A 19,514-nucleotide genomic window follows, 5' to 3' on the forward strand; every position below is an offset into this window, starting at 1 on the left:
GAAGCAGCATGATAAAGATAACATTGAAGATGAGCCTACTTAACCACAGTGTCCATATCATTGTCCACAGCAATGCCAAATGTAGGAACCAAGCATCAAGTATCTTCATGCGGTTGGTTTTGCCAAATTTTTTACCCATGTTGACGGTCAAGATATATGCTACGATAAGGTCTTCAAGTCAAAAAGCGCCGTGAGGTCACACACTAGGAGAAAGCACACTGTAGACATAGATTATGAAGTTTTTCATGCAGTTCCCTTTTTAATCAAACTTTTCTCTCTTTCAATCCCATTTGAACTGGTAGAGGTAGTCGTAACTAAGCTACCTACTATTCAATCTGGAAAAGCTTAGCTGTGTGTCGTCGCACACTACATCCACCCCAGAAATGATCCTACATGCCGCCTTTTCGTGAGAATGCACCGGAAAAAAACATTGCGGTGTATGAATGGAATAAACACAACTAATATCTTTTGCTTTCTTTTTTGATGATTTAAATTCCGTTTGCCTTCTCCTCCAGAATGGATATGACACTGGGTGTCTCTTGAGGAGCAGTGATGGCAACCGGCTTCAGCAGTGGGCTAGTTGGCCGGCTAGTGAGGAACTGCAGAGATTAAAGGACATGGTTAGCCATCAAAAGGTTTCTTTCTGCTGCTGTTCGTGGGAGAAATACTCACATTGCTTGCCGCGCTCAGCATGGCGAGGAGCGAGCTTTGTACCACATCTTCATGGATACCGACGCCCCAGACTGTCTGCTTGCTGCCCGTAGGCTTGCACTCGATATATGAGGCGGCCTTAACACCTCGTCCCTCACCGATGGCATGTTCTTTATAGTCGTGAACGTCCAGATCAATGCCGACTTGTTTGAGCGCAGCCGCCATACTAGAGATGGGTCCATTGCCGCGACCACGCAACTTAATCTCTTGGCCATCCAGGAGGATAACGCCATCAAAAATACGAATCATGCTCTTCGTATCCTGAGTTTTGCCAGATGCGGAAGGCATAGGAGACTGCGATCGGTCGGGGCTGATGCTATAGTCAATAAGGCTAAGGCGGTGGTTCTCGTGGAGGAAATAAGTCGTCTCAAAGAGATTGGTGATCTCGTTAGCCAGAAGCTCTCGTCCAAGTTCCTCGGCGCGGCGCTGGACAATTTTGGAGAAGGCAACTTGGAGACCGCGAGGGAGGTCGAGCTCCAGTTTTGCGCGCAGGATAAAGGCACTTCCGCCCTTTCCAGATTGTGAGTTGACGCGAATGATGGCCTCGTAATTGCGTCCGATATCCTGAGGATCCAGTGGTAGGTAGGGCATCCCGAGCCATGGGTCTTCGCTGGATAGGCCCAGGTTCTGGCGGTTCTGGAATCCTTTCTTGATAGCATCTTGATGGCTGCCTGAGAAGGCTGCGCATACGAGACTACCGCCGTAGGGAGCACGCTGGTGGACGGGAATCTTGGTGCAGGATTCGACCACCTCAATGACTGAGTTCATATCAGAGAAATCAATTTGCGGGCTCACGCCTTGTGTGTAAAGGTTTAGAGCCAAAGTGACGAGATCGACGTTGCCCGTTCTCTCTCCGTTGCTGTGAAAGGATTAGTACATTTACCGTCTCGTAATCGCAACGACAAAAGCAACAAAGGTACAAACGAACCCAAACAAGCAGCCCTCGACACGATCAGCTCCTGCCATCTGGCCTAATTCTGCTGCTGCAATACCTGTTACCACGTCAGCACCGCACCGCACCGCCAGAAGTGGATATACTAACTGCATCCGCGATCGTTGTGAGGATGCTGCCGAGAATTGTTAGCATGATGATGGTGATACAGGCGTGAGAGGTGGAAAGGGTATGACTTGCCAGAGACACGCACACACTCTCCCTGTCTCCAATGTTGTTGCTGAAATACTCCACCAAGTCTGCATAAACATTGGGGGTTGAGAGCTCGACTGTGGCGGGCAGGTTGAAGATGATTTGGTCTCCAGCTTCTCCATTAGGGCCCCACGCAGCTTTCACCGCGCGGCATACCCTCAGAGCATAATCAGAATCGGTGTCGGAGAAACACTCGGGCGAGAATTCGAACTGCCATCGAGTTCCAGAAGCCTCGGGATTGTCCTTGGTCAGAGACCTGACGAGCTTGGTGCACTCCACAGCGAGCTCCAGGGTCTGTTCTTCAGTGTAGCCGAAGACGACCTGCCGGAAGCACTCGCTAGTAGCGAGATAGATGTGGATGATGGCGTTTTTCGCACCGCGAACTGACTCTACAGTCCTGCGGATGAGATCGGGTCGGCAGGGCGAAAGAACCTGTAGGAATACGTCGTCTGGCACGGCGCCGGGGGTTTCGATCAAGCGGCGAGTGAAGTCGAAGTCGATCTGGGAGGCAGAAGGGAAAGAGACCTCAATCTCCTTGTAGCCAAGAGCACACAGCATCTGGAAGTAGCGCCACTTCTCCTCACCGTTCTGTTTGTTGACCAGCCCATGTCAGCGCCGTCGCACAGGTAGGTAGGCATGTAGGTATATGTTGGATCGCGCGAGCGGCATGAAGAAGACGTACCATTGGATCGGGCAGACTCTGGTTGCCATCGCGGAGGCAAGAGCTTCGGAGGAGATTAGCAACGACTCATGCGCCGAAAGAGGAGGTGTCTGCGACATACGACAGCCAGCGAGGAGCTTTCTCGATGACCTTGTCAGGCCATTGTCGGTTGGGCAGATGCGGCGGCTAGGCATTGAAGTTAGTTGACGGCTGAAAATTGACCAGCATGCAGGTATGAATCATGGCTTACCTTGAAAGCCTTGTACTTCTTCCACGGTTCCTTGAGCCTGTAGACGATGGGATTGCCAGGGTTAGCTCTGCATGATCCAGGGCAGCAGCTCAAGCGACCTACATCGGCATCTTGACCTGTGGCGATGGGCTGGTGGGCGCAGTGGGGTGGTGATGACAGCGAGAGGACGAGAGGGCGAGAGGGCGAGAGCAATTGCTTTTCCGATCCCAGCAGAAAATGTCCCCAGACAGGAGGAGGTGCAAGAGGAGTAAATAAAGACGACCCGCGGGAGAGGATCAACAGATTCTGAGTCATACAGAAATGTCTGGAGGTTGCAGGTTTGGAGGCGAATTATTCAAAACCAAATCGCAGCCTCTCGAATTGGGCGCTCCCCATTCGCCTATTCGCGGGGAGGCTCCACTGAAATCTTGCTGCCTCCGACTCCGGACCCAAACATTTGAAGTGACGGCAGCGGCAGCCGGTGATGTCGATGCTCCACTGACGGGAAACAGCAAAAGATGACTACATGTATTTTATTTTAATTATGTCATTCAATCTCTCTGTCGTCAGCGCTTCCATTGGCATCGTCTTGCAAGCTACCTGTGTTGTTTCCGAGGCTGTTTTTAAGGCAGCGCCCATGTGCGTCTCATCAGCTCTCGGCACATTCGGGCATTCAACTGTACGTTGCATGTCTGTTTAACGCCAGTAAAGGGCGTGGCTAATAATACTTGCACATGTACTCCATACTACGTATTTTAATGTATTTGCTCCAACTTTGATGAAACTGTGGCGGGTGTGGCTTTCGAGAAAAACAGCTGCGGGCTTGTGCCCCTTCACCCTTCACCCTTCACATGTTTCTAGGTACCTGTACTTTACTTCACTTATTTTCTTCCAAGCCATAAGAGGTATGCCGTCCCTCCTCCCTACAAATACATATGGCACAATCGTTATTAGTAGGTACTAGGTATCATTACTACTAAAAAGCCGTTAGTATACCCATCTACTCCGTACCTAGGTAGGTGAAGACATAGAGGGGATATACATGTAACTACGCCAAGATGAGGGGCTCAATACATGTGCGTGCCGTGACTCCCTCTTCATCCGCTAAACCCGCATCTGTATTTCGAAAGGGCGCTTTTGACGCATACACAATAACCTCAATCGGCCCGCCGCACATTAACATGCCATTGGCATGCAAATATTACTGCATGATTGAGCTGGCTGATTGAATAGAGCCTGTTCGGCGGGTTGACTAAGCCATCACGTATTCTGCCGTCTCTCTATTATCAGCGAGTCACCCCTGCTTACTACATAATCCACCCATCGAGTACCTATATACTAATACTAGTAATTATGTAATTTGGGATCCTATGATAATATCGGTTTTATTAGTAGTATTAGATGTATTTAGCACTCCGAGACAGCTGCATTATATTTGGTATTGCACCTCACCTCTGACAGTCTGGTTCGTGGGACATCGGGTTCTGCCAAAGACCTGGAAGTGACATGCCAAGCTTCACATTCAGTGGAATGGATGGTAAGGCAATTGTTGGAGGAGTCAATTCCTTATTTTATTTTATTTCCAAGTTGTCAATATGCAGTCAATTGAACCTGCATCTGAGCCGAGCTGCAGCCCTGGTTGAGAGGAATCTGCGAAACAACATAGCTTTGCACGGTGCTGGTAATAATTAAATGGTGGGGACGAAAGGTCGGTTATCCAGCAACCCAGCAACTGCGTATTAGGTAGTATTTGAATGTAGGCGTAGGAGATGGATTCATAATAGTTCCTTATGTTCACTTACAAGCAGTTTTCGGCGTAGCATATATGCTATATGAATATGGGACGATATATGCTTTTTCTACAATATCCGTCACTTGAGACGGCACACCGCCTATTCAATCATTGGAAATTATAACTGTAAATAATGACTGAGATATGGGAGTATAGAAATCCGTCAATAGTTAATGAGCAAAAAAGCTCGTCATTGCCGTATGCATATCATCACCCTTGTCTAGACTATATCCGTTGCCTGCCTAACTGAGGGGGAGTTTTTTTTTTCTTAGGTAGGTTCTCAATATCCAGGTCCCCGGCTATCGTCGCACCATAGTATACGGTGGATTCAAACACTGCAGTCAAGACAATGAATTCGCAGCATTTGTCCAGTATGGAAGCAAAAAATCAGGAGCCTGGCATTGATTACCAGTACAAGTCACTTAAAGACGACACATCAATCCGACTGCTGTACCTGCATCCAGACTCATTGAACCAGCTGCCCATTAAGGCCTCCCTCCTAGAATACCCTGTTAATGCCTGTCCGAATTTTGGAGCCCTGTCTTATACATGGGCAACAGAAGACGGGGTGGCTACTCTGTCCCGAGAATTGCTCTGTGACGGGGCTTCTCTCAAGATAACACAAAACTGCGAGGCCGCATTGAAGAGACTGCGACGGCCGAGGGAAGACCAAGTGCTCTGGGTCGATGCAGTCTGTATTGATCAATCCAACCTCGAGGAAAGGAGTCTCCAGATTGGCTTAATGCGTCAGATCTATAGCCAGGCATCTTGGGTAGCGCTGTGGGTTGGCGAATCATCGTCAACCGTCGATGAAGAGTCTGGTTTACCGCTCTCGGATCTAGGTATGGATTATATTCACGATTTTGCAGTTGAGATTGCAGAAAGAATGAATTCGGGTCGTAATGTTAGTGAGGGGCCGCTTTATCAAGAGTTCATCAAAGATCGACAGGCATTCCAGCACTCTAACAGCAAAGTCTTCACGCCCCGTGTTCGCGGCCTATGGGACGTATTCCATAGGAAGTGGTGGGGCAGGCTATGGGTTATCCAAGAGGTTGCCCTATCCAAAGAGCCGACATTGATTTGCGGAAGCAAAGCAGAGACCTTTCACAACCTCAAGATTGTCATTGAGGCTCTCATCAGGCAGGAGCAGCCTGTTGAGGTGATGGAGTTTAATACCAACTTCATCGCATCCACATTCCATCAATTTCACATACGACATATGATTGAAACTGGTGGAATGGGAAAGATATCGCCTCCTGGGATCAAGGCGCTTCGAATTCTAAACGCCACCCGCAATGCGAAAGCTTCGGATCCACGGGACAAGATATATGGCATCCTTGGATTCTTCGGCCCATCGGGAACGGATCCTGAGAACATCTTCCCAGAACCGGACTACAAAAAGACGCCTGCAGAGCTATATGCAGATGTTTCACGAGCCATAATTACCAACACTGGAAATTTGGACGCTCTGAGCTCGTGTTACGGCTTCTTCAGGTCGAGCATTCCTGACCTTCCTTCATGGGCGGTGTCTTGGAACGATACTCCGCTAAAATATTTTGACGATGAAATTTTCAACGCAGCAGGCGCTTCTTCTGTCATTTATGAAGATTCCAATGACAAACTGCACTTGCGGATAAAAGGCAGCAGGGTTGATTCTCTGAAGCTCACGGGCGTGTTACCGGATTCTATAGGGTATAGTAACGAAGCATGCATAGAGATATGGCGATATTGGTGGAAATTTACGTCTACCTTGGAATCCTACCCTACTAAAGACACCGTTTCAGACGCATTTCAAGATACGCTTTGCTGGGGTTCGGATCTAAATTATCACCGCCTGGGGCTTGCAGAATACAAGGAGACCTTTAATGCCTGGCTCAAAGTCTTGACAGGGCCTGATGATACTGCTACTACTGCCAACCATATTTTCAACGGCAAAGAGCCATTCAAGTATGCCCACAGAGCCAGTTCAATCACCTGGGGGCGTAATATGGGTATAACCGACAAAGGCTATCTAGCTTTGGTACCGATAACGACCAAAAGCGGTGATGAAATTGTGCTATTCCAAGGAGCGAAATTGCCTTTTGTCGTACGAACTGAGGACGGCAAATCCAAGCTTGGGGGGCCTTGCTACATACGGGGCATGATGGACGGAGAGCTTGCTATTCATGGGGATGCAAAAGCGGTGGATGAACTCGAATGGTTCACGTTATGGTGATATATATATAATTCTATATACTTGTTAAAGATATCGACAACCATATCATTCTTTTAGGCAAGCTCGAACACAGCAGTGTCAACAGCAAGATCAGTGTTGATAGTTGGGCCTTCGCCAATAGGCATAATAGCAAGAGCCTCAATAGAAACGTAAGATGCGGGGGCACCGGTGGTTTCGATGTGATAAGGTCCGAATCCATCTTCAAGAGTGTGGAAAACGTACAGGTCTTGTTCTCCGCCGGATAGGGTAGTCTGAATCTCAACAGTTGTGTTTAAGGCCAGCTGGTTGTCGTAAAAGATAAGATCAATATCAAAAGAAGACTTTGTGATCTTCTGCGACCCTTGAACTTGGAATTTGAGCCTTCCATTTCCGTTGTAGAGAACATTAGTGCCGGAGGTAGACCACGAAGAATAGGCGCGAGTCTCCTCTTCAGTTGGACAGTTGGCGGTCTGTGTGCTGTTCAAAATGCCGATTCCGCCACCGCCAGAAATAAGGAAGCCCTATATTTCGATGATTAGCTCACCACCAATTATACTAAAGAAGTATTGATAGTGGTGACTTACATTATAGGCTGTTTTCTGGCTCAATGCCGTCTGGCCGCAATGCTTGTCGTTTGAGACGGCGACATCATCAAACTAACGAATATTAGGCAGCTATTTGACAAATGACAGGAAGTCGGCTCACATTCAAAGTGACGGTGGTAGCAGAAACACCTAAGGCAGCAGCAGCAGCAACCAGAAGAACACGAGACAGAACAGCCATTGTGAATATTGTTGAGATTACAAAACTAGAGCTTTGGTAAAATTGCGTTGTTGCTATACATTACATGGAGAGAAATATTGTCGATTATATACAAATTTTCTTTGAACAGATCTCTCTCAACTTTGACAATTACCTCTTGGATCGGCTCAATTCACAATCCGATGCGTCAATATGCAATCCGATTCGCGCAGGGGTTCTATTCTCAAAGAAGCAATGATCTGCTACCGGTTCATCTGTCTGCTATCTTGATGCGGAATAGAATGGGAGATTTACGCAGCAATAACCACTCCATCCTAGCACCTACAGGTCAGCGTGGCAATTTGCTAAAGACAAATATTACTCTGCATATAGCTTTCTCTCTCCTTTTGGTCGGGCTGAAGATTGTTCCCTATCGTATATGGTAGGAGATAGTTGACAGTAGCATGGGTGTAGGTCGTGTCAGATTAACGGCAGGGGACCCGATTCATCTCTTCATAGAGAAGGAGTAAATAACATAATAAATAAACTCCGCTATGGAGCTTACTTTGGCTGGTTAGTAGCATCGTCAGCTACCTCAGCGCTATGCCAGATGCATATACAAGTATAAGGTTAATATTAATGTTAGAGATGTATTTACAGCCCATTGTGGGCCCCATGAAGATGCATCTTGTGGCTTTCTCACTGTCACTGGTTGTAGTAATTACGGTTCATAGAATATTATGCATATTATCCCATGGATTAATGATTGTGTAAACCTTCTGACACAGCTCTTGCATATTCATCCTGTTGGCTCTTCTTTTCTTGAATATGCCACCTTGTCAAATATGTTGAACAAAATAGCTCATGGTGCGTGAGCTAGGAATGCCCGAAATCGTATGTTTGGGCTGGGGTATTTTTGACGGACGCTTACCATATTGAGTAAGCGATTGTAACTATTACTCTGTAGTTAAAGACAATATGCCTTTGGTATGCTGCTGCTGTTATTAGAAGGTGGTACTAGTATATATGCATCAAATGCCGGGACGAATTACGCCGCTCAACAGACTTGTCCAAGGTCAACTTTTCTCGTATCCATAATATTGAATCTACTCTGCAATACAACATATTCTCGGATGTAGCATTGCACCGATTGAAGCGCACGGTGGAACTTTTACCTATGATGTGAAAATGTTTTGCTTTGCTTACGCAGGTAGTATTTCTTAGTAAAACCATGCCTTAGTAGCGAATGGAACCTCAATGATCTAAAAGGATCCTCTTCAAGCCATTTATTTTTGAAGAGCCGTCATTTTTCTCTATGGTAAACAAACTTCAACGGGGAGAGAAGGGGAGAGCTATACGCAGAATGAAGAACTATACGATACTCGATAGCTGATGATACAATGGACTAGGATATTAACTATCTACATTCCTATCCATTTATGTGAACTGGTCCACTGCACCTAGCCAGGGATGTCTCAAAAGATCCATTGCTGAAGTACGCTGTTGGGGATCGATCCTCATTAATAACTTCAGAAACGAGATGCTCCCTTAGACCTTGGCTCAGGCCAGCTGTGAAATTTTCAGTCATCAAACTGGGATGGTCCAAAGGCTCTGCGTCTTTGATAAATTCATCATCGTTGAATAGGTCACGTATAAGATCGTGGTGTCCTTCTCGAGTAGTGTCTTGGGGAACGGTTAATAGGCTCGCAATGTACGTCCGGAAGAGCTCTGCCGCTGAACATTCGAACAGCGCGGAAGACTTCAATCAGCACAGCGCCCAAGTTACAACAGTTGGTGGACGCGTCCCAAGGAGCTCCGATAATGACCTCGGGAGGGCGAAGAGCTACTGGTTGGATGATCTCACTGAGATGCTTCGTAGTCCAGCTAGAAACCCCTCAGTCTCCCAACGTAGTGCCAAATTCATTTGTACTAGTCCTGTCTGCGTCGTTGAAGTAGAGCCATTGAAGTGGCTGGGACTAGACTGGGTGTATTCCCCTTCTTCACGGTCTCGTTGTGGATAGAAATTTCTTTTAGGTAGCCAGATTCGATCAAAGAGAAATCACGGAACTTGACGAAGACGTTATTTGGCTTGATATATATTCAAGAGATTTGGTGAGCGTTGATAGAAACCTTGGGGTTGATGGTGCCATGTCAAGGCACTATTCGTACCTGTATGAATTACGTTGTGTCATGAGCGAAATCCAGTGCAAGCATAAGTTGAAGAGTAAACCTATGTATGACCTGGTATGGAATCATGCCATCAAAAGGAAAACAAGTGGCAAAGGTGCGAAGAGCTTCGCCCATGACTTCAAGGATAAAACACATGTGAGTACCGTTTGGGTCTTGATGCTCAAAATTATCTCACAGGTGGCAGACTTAGGGATAACCCGCGTTGTCGCTATCGCCATCCCGAAGATGCGTCAAAATCTCCCTTCAAACGTGTCGGTACTATGGCCGTAGCAATCAGCTCTCAACTCCTTGAGTGCGCGGTACACACCTGATGCATCGCCACCAGGCTGGATGCGGCTCTGCCCTCTTTAATGTCTTCTGTTACGGCATTAAGCTGAGATGCAGTGTCCTCTTTCGTTTTCTCAGCCTTTCTAGGCTCTTTACCGCTTTTGAGACACTTGGCTCCCTCAGATTCAGCTACAGGCTCAGGGAGCCATATTGTCTCCGATACTGCAGGCCCCGCAGCCGCAGCAGGTTGCTGATCTGGTGCAGTATCGGGGTGGTCGGGAACCAAGTTTTCCTGGCTTGTCACCCGAGCTGCGGATGATTTCGCTTCATTTCGGCTGCCAACCATCTTTGTGCGTATCGATTGTTAGGGAAACCTGTGACAGCTGGTCCTATAAGTAGATAACTGCCCTCGGAGATAGGTCGATACCTTTGCCACAGGCAGAAATAGTTTTTGGCCCCCCAAGTCTCAAAAACCTCCATGTGGTATCGATTCTTACCGCGCGGTAATTTTCTCTAGGTCCCCTTGTTTTGCAGCGCTTATATCAGAGCAATGAGCGCAGAACACATCCAAATTATCTGTTGGGTAGTGTTATTACTGCTCTCATGTGCCATTGCCGACTCGCTATTACATTGAAGCGTACGTTGTTGCTTTCGCCCGCTGCAACAGACCCAAGAATTGCCTCTAAGAATGCGTAGCCATGTGAAGAATAACGGCCTGAATACTATAACAGGTCTACTAAAGAATTGTAAAATTCTCCTTATTTGTCACTAATTTAATACACATTAGACTCAATAGTTTCAACACATCTGAATGTATTAAGTAAACCCTCTGCTTCTACGTGGAGGAGAACGTGCTGTAGGCCACTACTCCTGAATGTTCTTCTCATATATCTTCTGAAAGCGTGTCGCTTTAGTTGAACCCAAAATACGTACACAATGTCTATTATTGTATTAGGTATGTACTGCAAAATGTGGAAACTCTCCGCGCCCATGACAGTGTACATCTATACTAGTGGCCTGGACAAAAGCCGCACTCTCTATAACTTTGGGAGGATTCCCAAACTTTTGAAAGATCTGAAATATTTCGGGAGCGCCGACAGTCTGCTGAGAGTCAGCTACCAGCGTAGTGTCCGAGCTGGCAACGACGACAATCATCAAACTAGGATTATGTCAATAGACTGGAACTAGTGAGATTGGCTGTGCTAGCAGGGCCAGACATCGCTTCTGGCGTGCGGACTAGTCTGCGGGTTAGCGCAAGATACCATGGCTCCAACAGGCGAGCTCTTAGGGTTCAATTCAAGTTGTTCAGTATACAAGTGCCCAAGACTTGTTCTCGTATTCACTTCAGATGCAATTTGCAAAGATATTATTAAGCTTTTCTTGGCATTTATGCTAACCCGGTTGAGCCGTAGTAAATGCAACTAACTCCTTTACTATTATAATTTTGTGCCATACTACTAGCAGGTGTCAATTTCTCAGAATTTCTGTCCCCTTGTTGGTAAAGAGCCATATGACTTTAACAAGTAATGTTATATCAATATTTTACTTTAGGGCAATTTAGAGTTGTACATAGGGTCCTACGCTTGCTGTGACTATGAGTATTATTATATTCACGCTTGATTGGCTTATGATTCCAGCAATTCTCCAGCCAATGTCCTATGTTGTGAACTGATAACATTACTATTGGAAATCGTACTTTCAATAACGTGGTTGTTTTCTATAATGAAAAGTCTAAGATTACAATCTGAGTACTACAAGCGGACTTATGAGGCACCCAATTTTCAAGCCCGACTCCAATAGTTGCCAATCTCTCTCAAATCTTCAATCAAAGCTGGTGGGTTATCGAGACCTGGGAAGTGACCTCCAAATTCATGATCTAGCAAAATATTAGATTCACTGTTGCAAGGTAAATAAGCGAACCAACTCACTTTTATACATGACCAGGTTTCCAACTTTCTCTACCAGTGCTTGGGGCCAAAACGCAATGTTGTACTGGAAAGCGCTAAATAGGAGAGGCGCATCCGTTTTGGCCTTAGTATATACTGACTTAAATCCATTAGGGTTTTGAAAGTAGATGTACACTGAGGAGAGGAAGGAGCGCGTGAGGTAGTAGAGCGATGTAGACAGCAAGATCTCATGGTTGTTCAGAACTGAGGGAGCTTTTCCTGCCCTTGGGTCAGACCCTATGTATTCTGTTAGTAATTTGCTCTTTAGAAGCAACAAATTAACAAAGCTAAGGAGGCGAGATTAACTCACAAGATATGAACTTTTCGCCCATCCACGCCAGCTGTCCGACTGGGTTATCCTGTAGTGCAAGTCCGATTGTATTGGGCTGTTTGCCTGTTAATAAGGTCAAATGAAATTGCGTACGTTGGCCTGGCTTACTTTGGTAGCTTGTTCAGCAAAATATGCATTCCCCGTGGTTACCCAGTTTACAAAATTTTGTTCCTCTGACTGCTCCAGCTTTGAGGAAAGCGTTATATTTTGTGCTGCCAATTGATCTGGGCTCAGCGGGAAAAATGGTAAGAAGGCGAAGTGTGCGGCACGCGTTGACGAATTAAAGTTTTCGTAGAGACTGTAGGCTGGTCCGGCGCCAAAGTCGGTTCCAAAAGTTGCAAATGTCTCATAGCCCAAAACCTTGGTCATTAGGGTATGAAACACGCGAGCTGTGTCGTCAACCGTCCAATTGGCTGGTGGGGGTGATGAGAAAGTGAATCCAGGCAGCGATGGGATAATTACGTGAAACGAAACAGGTTTGCCAGTCGAAGTGGTCGCCTTCTCTGTCAGATCGTTTATTACCGGCAAGAATTCCAAAAATGAACCCGGCCAACCGTGGTTAAGTAGAAGCGGAATCGCCGCTTTATCGCGTGATCTTTCGTGGATAAAATGAATTGTCAAATTCTCGATATCGGCCGTGAAGTGATGATATCTATATAAAGGGTTAGGTCATAAGAAGGAGAATCAGATTTTGTGCCACTGACTTGTTCAACTCTGCTTCTTCCTTGTGCCAGTCAAAGTCAACAGCCCATTCTCTCTGCAAACATTTAACAACATCAAGCCCAATGCCGGCTGAAGATCCAAGCCCTGGATATTCCTCTTTATCGGGCAGCCTTGTACCCTTGACAAGTTCGAGCATTCGAGGAACTCCTTTTGAGAGATTGATAGAGAAGGGCTTTAGGTTAAACTGATTGCCATGCTCAACCAGAGCACTGAGGCAGACAGGTATCAGAGCAGTGAGCCCAACGAACTTCATGGTAAGTGCGTGCGAAGAGGACAGGATGGGTTGGTTAATTACTTTGGGGGTTTTTCTTCTTCCTTTGACTGTGTTTATCATATGAAGGGCTTTTCCACTGCTGACTTGAGCTTTATATGTGTTCCCTCAGACTACCAAATGACTTAACCTTACAAATGCATCCTTGAACTCCTAAAATGCCAATGGTAGTCATGAATACTCGCCTCGGCAGAGCTAAAACGAGTTGCCACACATCTAGGGCGTCATATTACGCTTTCCCCCTGCGAGTCTACTCCCGCACTAGTCCGCACGCCCGCATCAATCCTAGTATTCCTTCAATGAGCTAGGCCGCAACGAAATGTTCAGATTTCAGCATCTGAACAAGTAATTAACAAATAAATACTATCGCGTAGTTTGCTGCACGCATTTGCCTCGGATATAAAACGTCACGAATAATTAAATAATCATAAATTTATGATTTATAATTCATGCTCACGATTATCAAGCTGGAGAATCTCAGGTTCTTTCCGGGTGTTATTGCCCGTGGACGGATTAGTCGAGTTTACCACAAAATCTTAGCCTACTATTTACCAATCTATAATGAAATCGATGTATAGAGCCTTCTGCTCCAGTTTATGCTTCTGGTTTACTAATTACCCTAGCCTCTTATGGACATTATATAAAATGTCTGTAATGGGTTTGCCACATGTGCCCTTTAACAAGTATGTATTGGTGACCCATCTATGCCAAATTGTGCCAAGCCCGGATGCTCGCCTTTCGTCTTCTTGCAGAAACAATGATGCCGATATTTATAGTGTATTTCAGACTGTATTTGTATGCACAGTGGCACAGGAACTCGAAATTAAATTAAATTCCATCCAAAACCAATGTGATATCTCAAACAGGGCCAACGTCTTGGGCCGGTTGATCTCATTGTGCTGCTACATAGACTACGTTCTACAACCTACTTCCTTTGCACGCAAAAATACGCGGGTCCGTTAGATATTAGGTGCAATTGTGGATAGATGGGCATGTGAATGATATGTTGTTCTGAGATGAGTTGCATGCAGCATGTTTATTACTGCTAACAATCCACTCTGTCGCCTCCTCGCGTTGTTGCCGAAGTAGAAGACAGGTTACCCGCTGAATCATGTGAGGGAGACATTTCTCAATGACGAACCCGGGGATTTCGGCGAATCAAAATCTCCGGAAGCCTCGGCCAACAGCGAACGGTGAGAAAATTTCTAGCGGTGTGGTGCATCTTCACCACAGTCCACCGCACAAATGATTGATCATTTTCAATACAACATTGGCGTACCCGCAGAAGAATTGGCCAAGTATTACCCTGGAGGCTACCACCCAATTCATCTCGGCGACATACTCGATAGGGGGCGATACCGAATTCTGGATAAGCTTGGGTTTGGGTCATTCTCCACTGTCTGGCTCGCTCGAGACGAAGTGTAAGTTGCATCTTGTTTGTGAAGGTAAAATTCACTTACATATCCATAAGAAACGATAAAAATGTTTCTATAAAAGTCGTAGTCTCAGAGCAGTTGCGGAAGCATTACCGCGAACTGGAGGTCCTTGAGGCCATCAAACAAAATGGTGACCCTGCTCATCCAGGTCACAAGTATGTGTCTCATCTTGTAGACTCATTCTACCTTGAAGGCCCAAATGGACGCCATCTATGTGTAGTCTTTGAGTTATTAGGTCCCAAGATATGTTCAGTTGCCAATAGGCAGCCTAACTACCGCCTCGAAGGCAAACTTGCTCGTCAAATTTCTTCACAACTCCTTTTTGCTGCAGATTATATCCGATCCTGCGGTGTGGTACACGGAGGTAGATTGAATGTGAGCAGACCGTATTCCTTCTCCTGCTAACCGTAACTATCAGATATACACTTGGGCAACGTTTTATTCCGACTGTCTAATCCCAACAGAACACCAACTGTCGACGACTTGCGGATAGGAAAGGTTTCGAGAAAGGATGGGTCAGCTAGCGAAAAGGGTGTTCCGGAGTCTCTTGTAGAGCCTCCGGAATATACATTTGACAAAAGCGAGCTTCTTGACGAGGTCCAACTTGTCGACTTTGGCGAGTGTTTGTCACCCATCACTTAACGAAACAAGCCATGCACTGATTCCATTGTTACTTCTAGCGTTCTTCATCTCCAATCCACCTAAATCAATATGCACACCGACCTCGCTCCACCCACCGGAACTGGTTTTCCGGCACTCGCTAACTGGAGCTGTTGACACCTGGAATCTTGGATGCACAGTAAGATCAAATGAGTCAAATTTGCACATCAACTAATCAAATCAAAGACCTATGAGCTTATCACTGGGCGCACACTATTCGAGGCAGGTTTCAATGATCGCGAGTTGGTACCGCAGTTCCAGAAGGTACTCGGAGGGGTCCCTGAGCAACGGATCCAAGAAGGCCTAAAAGCAGGCGTGCTCACCGAGGAACCAGACGGTTAGTCTGCAAAATGTTACTCGGAATCTAGCTAACTGAAGAAAGAATCTGCTGCGGACGGGTTTCTGCCTCTTGAGGAGGAAATACAGGCGTCATACATCAATGGCTACAACAAGGAGACACTTGATCTTGATGTGGAGGATCTTGCGGTATTAGGAAGCTACCTTCGGAGGATGTGTGTGGTTGAGCCGATCAAACGAGCAAAGTTGGCGGAATTAATGTTGCATCGATGGGTCCAGGCGGATAATGGAACATAAAGTAGAAAAGAGTGAACGGAAACTAGAAGTACTTCTTGCCGGAAGACGGTTCAGGTTGCCTCAAATGACGGAGTAGTATTCTCTATATCTGCGACGCTTAAACGCAGCTATTACACCATTTCCGCATCCCTCGATGGCCTCAAGCTTCCTCACCTTACATTACCGCATTTTACAATCAATCAATCTCGGTCAACTTTTGGATCTCGTATTCATCAGAATTAATTTCATATAACATTTATCCACAGCTTGCAGCTTCTCCCTCTAGGGTTACATACATACATACATACTACGGAGTATGCGTACTCCACCCTCTCTTTGAGAAGGTGGTATGACCCCTGCCCCCCCTTTTAAATTTCCATGGAAAAATGGAGGACATCCTCACAGCAATGAACGCAATGCACGAGTTCCTTGATCGTTTGACGGCTCAGATCCTTCCGACCCCACAAATATCGCGGCGGCGGACACGAATGGCCAACGTCCAGCCCATGGAAACATTTCCATCAGTTGTTGAAGCCATTCCTATTCGCCTACAGTCCTTTTTCCATCGGAGAAAAGAAAGGTGGAGCGATTTAGTCTCTGTAAGAACCCTTTTCCCCCTAAAATTGGCTCAAGGGCCTACAACACCGATTCTATGAAGAGATTAGATTAGTGGTCTCACAATGAGGGGGCACCTTGTAGCTGATGATCGGCGCGCAAACAGTTACTTCCCATGCTTGTGACGGGCCCACTCTTGTGAAGCCATTCTTTGATGCGGAGTCGGCGTTTATGTTACTATACGGCCGTGGTGTGATGCAGCGATGTGACCAAAGGGCATCACCTACCCCGCGGACATGGACGGGCGTTTCGAGGTGGAAAAGTCCTTTGATGAATCTGTGGAAAGAGTTATTGTACAAATAACTATACGCCTCATTTGTACTTTTATACAAGTTCATACCCATTACGACTTCAGCGCGTCTGGATCTCTAGTATCTGTTGGGTTTGAGCGTCAGCGTAGAGTGCATAGACACTGGCTCTGCGTCCACAACTTCGAACGAATGCGAGTAAGTTTGGAATAACATGAAACTTACAACTGCTGTTTTACATTTTAACGTCTGTCAGACCGCCACTGAGACCTATTAGCACAAGACAATCACGAATCCATTCACCCTACAACAACACCAATGATAACGAGAGAAAGCGCCGCAAAAGCAGCTGGCGTGTAAAAGTATGAAACCTCATAATTGGCTTAACAAATATATGCCACATGACTGATCCGACATTAAATAATATATGAAGTAGGGATAACTTATCGAAATACCAATCTAGACATAAATGTGAAATGGTTGCAGTTGAGACGCTGTGCACAAGGAGGCCCACCGGCTAAGCACGAGATACTACCTTGTGTAAATGACGGTATTCATAACCTCCGACATTTCGCAATTAAAGGCATGATACTTATAAAACTTAGGCTAAGTTTCCGCGGATACTCCGGAATAGGTTAACTCCAAATACCGTTGCAGTTACTCCTCATATGTTCTGAAAGGAATATAAGAAGTAAACGATCTCCTCACTAGGACAGTGAACCTATATCGAGCTTGAATACGATAGTCAAGCTATATATAGAGACTTCAGTATGCTGTTAACTGCCGAAAGTCTATTTTTTTCTCTACGGCCTGGAGTCGCTCTCGCGGCATGGCTCATTATTCTTGTAAGTATATCTTAACATTCATTCTCTGCTACATTCTCATGCTCCTATATCTTGGCATCTACAATATGGCTAACGTAGCTGGCATAGGGGTTTGCGTACCTTATTTCAATACCAATCTATAATGTCTGGTTCCATCCGCTTCGAAAGTACCCTGGTCCCAGACTGTGGGCCGCAACTCGGATCCCACTCACCCGTATGATCTTCTCTGGAATGTCCCACCGGAAAATCTACGAATTGCACCAGACTTACGGAGACGTTGTGCGAGTAGCACCTGATGAGTTATCTTACATTAACGGTGCTGCCTGGAATGATATCATGGGTCATCGAAAACGCGGCCAGGGAGAGAACGGGAAAGATCACATCTTCTTCCAGTCGCATAAGCACAGTGTTATCAGTGCTAACCGCGAAAACCATACTCGAATGAGAAGAACCTTGTCTCACGGCTTTTCGGCTCAGGCAATGTTAGATCAGCAGCCTCTTATACAAAGCTACGTCGATATGTTGATAAGCAAATTACGGGAGAACTGCGCCGATGGTAATCAGCCCATGGAGATGACGTCTTGGTATAACTGGACGACATTTGACATCATCGGGGACTTGGCCTTTGGAGAGCCCTTCGGCTGCCTGCAAAACTCCGACTATCACCCTTGGGTATCTCTCATTTTCCAAAGGATTCGTGTGAGCTCCATCAATACCGCTTTACGCCGATTCCCGCTTGGAGATAGTCTTATTCAGCTGCTTGTTTCAAAGGAAGCACGCAAAAATTTTGATGCGCATTTTCAACTTACACAAGAGAAGGTTAACAAAAGGCTGGCTGAAACCAACCCACGGTCAGATTTCATGGAAGTCATGACTAAAAGGGAGGGCGACATGGTATAGGATTTACCAATATGGCACCTCTAGGTGATGGTTCTCACTAACATTCTTCACAGAAATTCTCTCGTGCTGAGCTCTGGGACAATGCAAGCCTGCTTATTATTGCCGGATCAGAGACAACCGCCACGACCTTGTCTGGAGTCACTTTTATGCTGTTGACCCACCAAACAGTCTTCCAAAAAACGATTGACGAAGTGAGATCCAGCTTTTCAAATGAATCTGAGATTGATCTTCTCAGTGTGCAGAAGCTGAGTTATATGACGGCTGTGCTGCAAGAAACACTTCGGATATATCCTCCCGTCCCGACCGCCATACCACGCAGGGCACAGCCTGGCGGCGACGTGATTTGTGGACAGTATGTTCCAGAAAATGTAAGTATCATCCGACGTCAAGGAGGCGATTTAGTAGGCTCTAATATAATTACAGACTCTCTTGGGGATTTGGCAATGGCCAATGTATCATAATGCAAAGAACTTCACTTTGCCTGATTCCTTTATTCCAGAAAGATGGCTTGGTGATGCTCGCTTTTCGAGTGATCCTCGAGAAGTGCTTCAGCCATTTTCTTATGGACCAAGAAATTGTATAGGAAAGAAGTTAGTAGTCATCCTCCCAAACAAGTTATTCATTATCAATCTAACTATCTATAGTCTTGCGTATGCCGAAATGCGCTTGATTCTTGCAAAAATCCTGTGGAATTTCGACATCACTCTGCATCCCGATAGTAAGGATTGGCTCCAAAAAAACATGGCTTATTCACTCTGGCAAAAGCCAAATCTTAACATTTACATCAAGCCAAGGGTGGCCGCATAGGACGTACATTGATTGTTATTCATGGTGTAAGGAGCAGAAGGAGTATAAATATATGAACAGCCAATTTGAACGCTTCTTTAAAGTCTCTTGTGATAAGTAAAGTCTACCATTCTCATCATATCAGCGCTTAAACTTCCCTTTCTAGAAGGGGGTTTTTTGGTCGGCGGAGTTGTTATCAGAACGGAGCAAGTATACAGGTATTGAGCTATTGGATAAAATGTAAAACTACATGTATATTGACTATAGTAGCG

The 19,514-nt window shown here is 45.9% G+C and overlaps 7 protein-coding genes across 7 annotated transcripts; 3 read left to right on the forward strand and 4 right to left on the reverse strand.

Moving 5' to 3' along the window:
* Positions 1-228: 228 nt before the first annotated feature.
* On the reverse strand, positions 229-2,999 carry TRIVIDRAFT_89506 (uncharacterized protein; the record flags this gene model as incomplete). Its single annotated transcript, XM_014102831.1, has 9 exons — positions 229-599; positions 673-1,570; positions 1,640-1,703; positions 1,754-1,778; positions 1,844-2,443; positions 2,538-2,580; positions 2,638-2,702; positions 2,767-2,803; positions 2,869-2,999. 9 exons carry the CDS (start codon positions 2,874-2,876, stop codon positions 489-491), a joined length of 1,851 nt encoding a protein of 616 aa, XP_013958306.1.
* A 1,887-nt stretch (positions 3,000-4,886) lies between these two features.
* On the forward strand, positions 4,887-6,752 carry TRIVIDRAFT_67737 (uncharacterized protein; the record flags this gene model as incomplete). Its single annotated transcript, XM_014102832.1, has 1 exon — positions 4,887-6,752. The coding sequence occupies one exon, from the start codon at positions 4,887-4,889 to the stop codon at positions 6,750-6,752; it is 1,866 nt and encodes a 621-aa protein (XP_013958307.1).
* Positions 6,753-6,805: 53 nt separating this feature from the next.
* TRIVIDRAFT_221357 (uncharacterized protein) lies at positions 6,806-7,514 on the reverse strand (the record flags this gene model as incomplete). Its single annotated transcript, XM_014102833.1, has 3 exons — positions 6,806-7,252; positions 7,316-7,387; positions 7,437-7,514. 3 exons carry the CDS (start codon positions 7,512-7,514, stop codon positions 6,806-6,808), a joined length of 597 nt encoding a protein of 198 aa, XP_013958308.1.
* A 1,387-nt stretch (positions 7,515-8,901) lies between these two features.
* On the reverse strand, positions 8,902-10,275 carry TRIVIDRAFT_67739 (uncharacterized protein; the record flags this gene model as incomplete). The annotated part of the gene is made up of 2 exons (XM_014102834.1): positions 8,902-9,231; positions 9,970-10,275. The coding sequence occupies 2 exons, from the start codon at positions 10,273-10,275 to the stop codon at positions 8,902-8,904; spliced, it is 636 nt and encodes a 211-aa protein (XP_013958309.1).
* Positions 10,276-12,281: 2,006 nt separating this feature from the next.
* On the reverse strand, positions 12,282-13,065 carry TRIVIDRAFT_147498 (uncharacterized protein; the record flags this gene model as incomplete). The annotated part of the gene is made up of 2 exons (XM_014102835.1): positions 12,282-12,858; positions 12,911-13,065. The coding sequence occupies 2 exons, from the start codon at positions 13,063-13,065 to the stop codon at positions 12,282-12,284; spliced, it is 732 nt and encodes a 243-aa protein (XP_013958310.1).
* Positions 13,066-14,445: 1,380 nt separating this feature from the next.
* Positions 14,446-15,890, forward strand: TRIVIDRAFT_147331 (uncharacterized protein; the record flags this gene model as incomplete). Its single annotated transcript, XM_014102836.1, has 6 exons — positions 14,446-14,621; positions 14,672-15,000; positions 15,055-15,258; positions 15,317-15,435; positions 15,483-15,633; positions 15,679-15,890. 6 exons carry the CDS (start codon positions 14,446-14,448, stop codon positions 15,888-15,890), a joined length of 1,191 nt encoding a protein of 396 aa, XP_013958311.1.
* A 1,612-nt stretch (positions 15,891-17,502) lies between these two features.
* Positions 17,503-19,263, forward strand: TRIVIDRAFT_190955 (uncharacterized protein; the record flags this gene model as incomplete). The annotated part of the gene is made up of 5 exons (XM_014102837.1): positions 17,503-17,577; positions 17,665-18,450; positions 18,510-18,824; positions 18,880-19,046; positions 19,101-19,263. The coding sequence occupies 5 exons, from the start codon at positions 17,503-17,505 to the stop codon at positions 19,261-19,263; spliced, it is 1,506 nt and encodes a 501-aa protein (XP_013958312.1).
* Positions 19,264-19,514: the final 251 nt, after the last annotated feature.

The sequence above is a fragment of the Trichoderma virens genome (assembly GCF_000170995.1).
Source record: "Trichoderma virens Gv29-8 chromosome Unknown TRIVIscaffold_5, whole genome shotgun sequence".
Lineage (NCBI taxonomy): Eukaryota > Fungi > Ascomycota > Sordariomycetes > Hypocreales > Hypocreaceae > Trichoderma > Trichoderma virens.